At 51.6% G+C, this 6,093-nt stretch overlaps 1 protein-coding gene across 2 annotated transcripts; it reads left to right on the forward strand.

Annotated features, from left to right (window-relative positions):
• The first annotated feature begins 812 nt into the window (after positions 1-812).
• On the forward strand, positions 813-6,093 carry PCBD1 (pterin-4 alpha-carbinolamine dehydratase 1). 2 transcript variants are annotated; one of them, XM_017548852.1, is made up of 4 exons: positions 813-1,063; positions 3,679-3,810; positions 4,374-4,454; positions 5,558-6,093. In XM_017548852.1, exons 1-4 carry the CDS (start codon positions 1,061-1,063, stop codon positions 5,654-5,656), a joined length of 315 nt encoding a protein of 104 aa, XP_017404341.1. In that variant the 5' UTR covers positions 813-1,060; the 3' UTR covers positions 5,657-6,093. The 2 variants fall into 2 exon arrangements, with proteins under 2 accessions (XP_017404341.1, XP_017404339.1); XM_017548850.2 differs by having other exon boundaries at positions 999-1,075.

Raw genomic sequence — 6,093 nt, forward strand, 5'->3', positions numbered from 1 at the left:
ATATCATTAATCATCAAGGAAACACAGAACCTCAATGAGATACTGCTACACACCAATTAGAATGGCTAAAATTAAAAAGGCTGACTATACCAAGTGTTGGTGAGGACACAGAACTGCAACTCTCATACACTGCTGCTGGGAATGTAAAATGATACAACCACTTTGCAAAACAGTGTGGCAGTTTCCTAATAGATTATAAAAGTTCACCTACCATATGACCCAGGCATTCCATTCCTAAGTGTTACTCAAGGAAAATGAAAACATGTGAACTTTCAAAGACTTGTGTGCCATATCCACTGCAGCTTTATTTGTAAGAGCCAAAAGGTAAATAACCCAAATGTCCAACAGTGAATTGCTAAAGAAATTGTAGTCTGCCTGTACAATAATGCAATACTATAAAATAAATTTACTGAGCCATAAAAGGAAGAAACCACTGATATATGCAAACCATGGCTGAACCCCAAAACAGTTAACCTGAGTATATACGGTATGGTTTCATTTACATAAAATTCTAGAAAATGCAAACTAATTTATAGTGACCTGCAGCACATCCCTAGTTGCCTGGCTAGGGGGTTTCTGGAGGAAGGGGTTAGTTACCAAAGGGCACAAGAAAACTTGCAGGTGTGATGATATGTTCATAATCTTGATCATGGTGATGGTTTCACGAGGGAACGGGGAAACATATTAAGATTTATCACATTGTGCACTTTGAATATGTGCAATTATAACATGTCAATTATATCCAAATAAAATATTTTTATAAAGAAAAACAGGTATTCTGGCGCCCAGGGCCACCCAGCTGTAAGCGGCGGGGTGGGATTCCAACCCAGAAGCGGGCGTCTGGAGCCCTCATGCTTCACCCTAGCCCCATGAAACGAGCACGCAGGATGGCTCTGAGCAGCGAGGAAAGTGCTGGAAGGAAGCAAGCACAGCGCGTCCCTGGCTGGGGACGTTAATCATTACCCGGGGGCGGCCCCAGCGCGGCCCCGCCCCGGGACTGCCGCCTGCGCGCCTGGCCGCCGCCTGCCCTCTCCGCCAGCCACCTGCTGCCGCCCGCGCCATGGTGAGCCCAAGGGTGCGTCGCCGGGATCCAGGCAGCTGGGCCGGGGCAGCCGCGGGCGAGGTGGGGGCGGGGGGCGGCAGGGGAGGCTCCCTTCGAGCCCCCTGCGGAGCCGCCGGGGTCGGAGAGTGGGGTCTCTGCCCGGCTCCCTGTCGCTGGCGGCGCCGGGAGGAGGCTGAGGCCCTGAGAGGGGCGGTAGCGGGTCCGGGTCCCAGCCAGGCGGGAGGCCAGGCCTGCCCTGACCCAGGCCAGGCTCGGTCCGGGACCCTGCCGGGGGCGGGGGAAGACCGTGATGAGGCAGTCCGCAGATCTCTTCCCCTTAGTGGCCCGATTCTGCTTTGTACTGGGGTGGGAGCGGGAGGGAGGCTGAGTTTGCGCGCTCCTGTGCGTGCCTGTCCGCCGCCCCTTCCGGCTAGCACCCCGGGTACAGGGTCTGCCTGGGACTCAGGCTCTGCGCCCCTGTGCTGTCCCGGGCCCCAGAGCCAGCCCCTAAGCCGGTTTGAGGCCCATGCCCGGCCACGGGGATTCGGGGCGCAGGGTCAGCCCTCCTCCCGGGTGAGCTTCTCTTGCAACCCCGGGGCGGGGGCGGGCCCTTGCTCTGCTGTAGGCTCCGGAGCGTCACCAGGCCATTTCAGGTCCAGGGGCCTTCAGAGCAGTACGGACCGGGAGGGCCTTTTGATAGGAGAGGGACTTGCGGCAGAGAGGATGAGTGGGGCTGTTTGTGAGGGGCGCTGAGGCCCCAGAGATGCAGGCTTGGGAAATCAGTAACCATCCCGCACACCTCACCAGAGGAGGCAAGGAGGATTTACTAAGCAAACAGGATCCCCTTCCCCATCTCTGTCTCCAGAGCCGGCAGCTGGAAGGTTTGTCAGTTCAGCCCCCGGCTGTGCAACTTGGGGGTTCCCGAAGAGTCTACCGAGAAAGGGAAGCCTCCCAAGAACTCACCTGGATCCACCCACCCCTTTAAGAGCCAAGGAAGTAAACAGTGGGCTCTGATGCCTCCTCGGCTGACTTCTGGTTGCCTGGATACACGGACCAGAGGGTCAGCCACTGGGAGAGGGCTGGCTCTGGAGTAGAGACCTTCCTATTGGGCAGATGAGGCAAATCGCTGCTGCCATTCCACCCCTGTAGCCATCCAGAGCGGAGGGGAGCAGCGGCCAAGCCTCATCAGTCCAGAGAGATCTCACGTTTTCAGGAGGGAAAAAAGACGGATTTGGAAAAGCGCTGCGATGCTTCAACTACCCCAAATGCTACCAGGGCCATCACAAGCCTACTTGCCTTAGGAAGTATTTTTTTTAATGCAGATGACATTTGCTTTATAACAGTGGCGTTTCCTAAAGTGCCCCATTGGCACCTCATGATGATCTGTGGAGGTGGAGGTTCTGCCAAGAGAGGGACAGCCACCTGGCTGGTAAATGGTGAAACCGGCGCTGAAACCTGCCAATCAACACACCGTGTTCAGTCTGTAGGCGGCCTCATAAAAGCTGAATTATTCTCCCTCACATTTCCCCCATCCCTAAATTATTCCTTCTGAATTCAGCACTCTATTTGTGCCCTGGGGTGGAGCTACTCTAGAAGCCTAGGTTCTGGGATCTGTTAAGCTCCTAGAACTGGATCCTCCTAGGATGAAACTGACCCTTGCTTCCTTGCATTCTCTGAGGTTCCACTCATGGCCTGAATTGTGCCAATTTGGACTGCCTTGAGGGTGCTTTGCACAATAGGTAAATAGGATGGGACACTGGGTTTGCCAGCTGCCTTTGGCCAAGTTCCTTCCACTCTGGGGACTGAGCTCTGTGGCCTGAGCTTACCAACCAACCAGAAAAGAAGACGGAAACCCTGAGAAACCGAGCCCAGGTGGCTCAGGGCCAGAGGCTGCATGGGAGCATGATTGAGGACCTGCTAGAGGTAGTGTCAGTGGCGGTCATCTGCAGTGTAGCTGAGAATGGGCTGGACGCTTATTTTAAATGCTGGCTCCTTTGCCCAGCCCCAGGGATGCTGACACACAGACCACACTTTGAAAATGCTGCCTGTGCCATCACTACTTAGGGGTGGGCGGGAAAGAACAGTAGACAAGTTATTTCCCCTCTCTAGGCCTGTTTCCTCTTCAATACACATGAAAGTTATGGCAGGGACGTGGGGCGCATATGATGAAGTACATAATAGGAAAAGGAGCAGGGGACAGTCATGGGTACTCTTTTCCTGAGAGGTTGTGGAGTAACATATTTGCATCTGGAATTTATTTTGCTTTCACGCCCTCATGGATATAATAGATCTCATGGAGGGAGGGTCTGTAAGGCTTTGAGGGCAGGGTTGGAGAAGAGTGCCTCTCTGTCCAGGTCATATGCATTACATTGCCTTTGGGATTTCCCTTCTCTGTGATGTGTGGAAAACCCAAGATGTGAGAGCCTATCGGTGGACAAGCCCAGACCTCGCCTCCTAGGCAGGGTGCCACCCTTGAGGCCCCCCGGCCTATTGCTCAAAGACCTGCTGCCCTTTGGTCACCCACATCCAAAGCAGCCAGTGGAGGCTGGCTAAGTTCCCCTAAAGGTTGGAGCCCCTCTGTTTTGACCTTTAAAAAGAAATGCCCTTGGGCCTCTGTTTTTTTCCCCCTCTTCTAGGCTGGCAAAGCACACAGGCTGAGCGCCGAGGAGAGGGACCAGCTGCTGCCAAACCTGAGGGCTGTGGGGTGGAATGAGCTGGAAGGCCGCGATGCCATCTTCAAGCAGTTTCATTTCAAAGACTTCAACAGGGTATGGCACCAGGGCAGGACAGAGTTTTCTGAGACTGGGGCTGACGGGGTCACCTTCCAGAGCATGTTCTCTCCCTGCATGTCCTGTTAGCCAAGACTCTCCGACACCACACGCATCCAGTTATTTGGGAGCTGTGCCGGTGGGGAAATTAATTTTCCTGCCTAATTCGGAAAGTGTCATCTTTGGGGACTGGAGAGTAGGAGGATGTGATGTCTTGGGCTCTCCTTTCCTGGAACTTTTAGCAACAGTCCTCTGAGGAGATAGTTCAAGTAGGAACCATGTACATCTGAAGACATTTGAACAGACAGCCAAGACTGGCCAGACCAAAAGCCTGCTGTGGTGTTTCCACCTTGTTGGTGTCCTAAGACTTTCTTCCTACTGCAGGGAAAACCTTGAACTCAAGCCTGAGAACCAGTGACAGGATGTCAAGGAGGAAATGATTAAAGAGAGGGGAGTCTCCTGGGAGGAAGCTAATTCATCCTTCTGCGTCTAGGCCTTGACTTGGTGATGTCCAGAAGTCCTTTCTCTTAGAAACTAACCTAGCTCTCACTTCACTTAAATAGGCTTTTGGGTTCATGACAAGAGTGGCCCTGCAGGCTGAGAAACTGGACCACCATCCTGAATGGTTTAACGTGTACAACAAGGTGAGTGATGCTATGTGCCTCTGTTGTGCTCTGCCCCCATACAAATCCTGTGAACTCTGACACATTCTGAAGGCTTTGGGACTTAACACTGTGCCTTCCTGACCCACAGGTCATCCACCCATCTCGTTCCCAAGCTCACTGAGATTGCATATGCCTAAAATCAACATAAATACACCTGGAAAAAAAATCATCAGTCTTACTATAAAGAAATGCAAATTAAAAGGTCCATGCGATACTTGGGGTTAAAGTAGACATTAAGAAGGCAAAACCAGCCAGGCGCGGTGGCCCACGCCTATAATCCCAGCACTTTGGGAGGCTGAGGCGGGTGGATCACGAGGTCAAGAGATCAAGACCATCTTGGTCAACATGGTGAAACCCCGTCTCTACTAAAAATACAAAAATTAATTGGGCATGGTGGCGCGTGCCTGTAGTCCCAGCTACTTGGGAGGCTGAGGCAGGAGAATTGCTTGAACCCAGGAGGGGGAGGTTGCGGTGAGCCAAGATCGCGCCATTGCACTCCAGTCTGGGTGACAAGAGTGAAACTCCGTCTCAAAAAAAAAGAAGACAAAACCCAAGAAAGGAAAGGCTGTGGGAGTCAGGCATACTTATTCAGGGTTCATAGCTCTAAACGGCTTTAATCTTACTGGAGGTATGGAAGAATGAAAACTTAATAAACTTGAACTAAGAATGCATACACATAGCCAGTCTATCAAATTGCTTAATGATGAAAACAGTCATGAAATGTCTACCACGTGCCAAAAGCTCTGCTGGTTTCTGTTTATAAAAGCAGTAAGGGTGAAAGAGGCCATCTGTGAATGGATAGTGTTTAGGAGTTGGCATTGGTTTTTGGTTTTGTCTTTAGCTTTTAGTTTGCTCTTGACATTTGGATGTTTTTACTCTATAGCTGAAGTCACAATTATTTTTGAAAGACAGCATAAGGGGAGATGCAGAAGATGTTGTGACAGACGGTCAGGAAGGAGTCCCCAGGAGAGATCGTAGTGGCCAGCTGCTATTCTGGAACTCCTAGTGGGGTTGAGCCCAGCTGCTGTTGACTCCCTCCTGTTCTTAAGTCCGTGGAAGCAGAATTTCTGGTTTCGTTTCAGGTCCACATCACACTGAGCACCCACGAGTGTGCCGGCCTTTCAGAACGGGACATAAACCTGGCCAGCTTCATTGAACAAGTAGCAGTGTCCATGACGTAGACCCCGCTCTTCCTCTTTGAATTCCTCTGGGGGAAGGGGTGACTGAACTGGGAATCCAGGGAGGGAGCTGAGGAGCCCTTGGCCTCTCCCGACTTCCCTCCCAAGACCCAGTTGCCTCCACTGAGGGGCGAGTCCTGGCTGTGGGATGTGCCAGCATCCCTACCAACATCAGGAATTTAGACCTTTTCCCTGTACCACTCTCTTTATCCTGGGGGCTCTGTTACACTGATTTGAATAAGCTCTCCCCTTTCTTTGCAACTTCCCAGCAACAATAATGATTTTCTTGCCAGGCTGTATCTTGCTCCCTAATTCATTTCCCAGGAAGCTGTGACAGAGGGTGAAATAGTCTTGTCTTAGAAACCAATACCCTAAACCTACACTATGTAACAGAAACACATGTGCTTTTATGTCTCAAATAAAACTATGATATCACTTGG

The sequence above is a fragment of the Cebus imitator genome, unplaced genomic scaffold (assembly GCF_001604975.1).
Source record: "Cebus imitator isolate Cc_AM_T3 unplaced genomic scaffold, Cebus_imitator-1.0 Scaffold215, whole genome shotgun sequence".
In the NCBI taxonomy this organism is placed as follows: Eukaryota; Metazoa; Chordata; class Mammalia; order Primates; family Cebidae; genus Cebus; species Cebus imitator.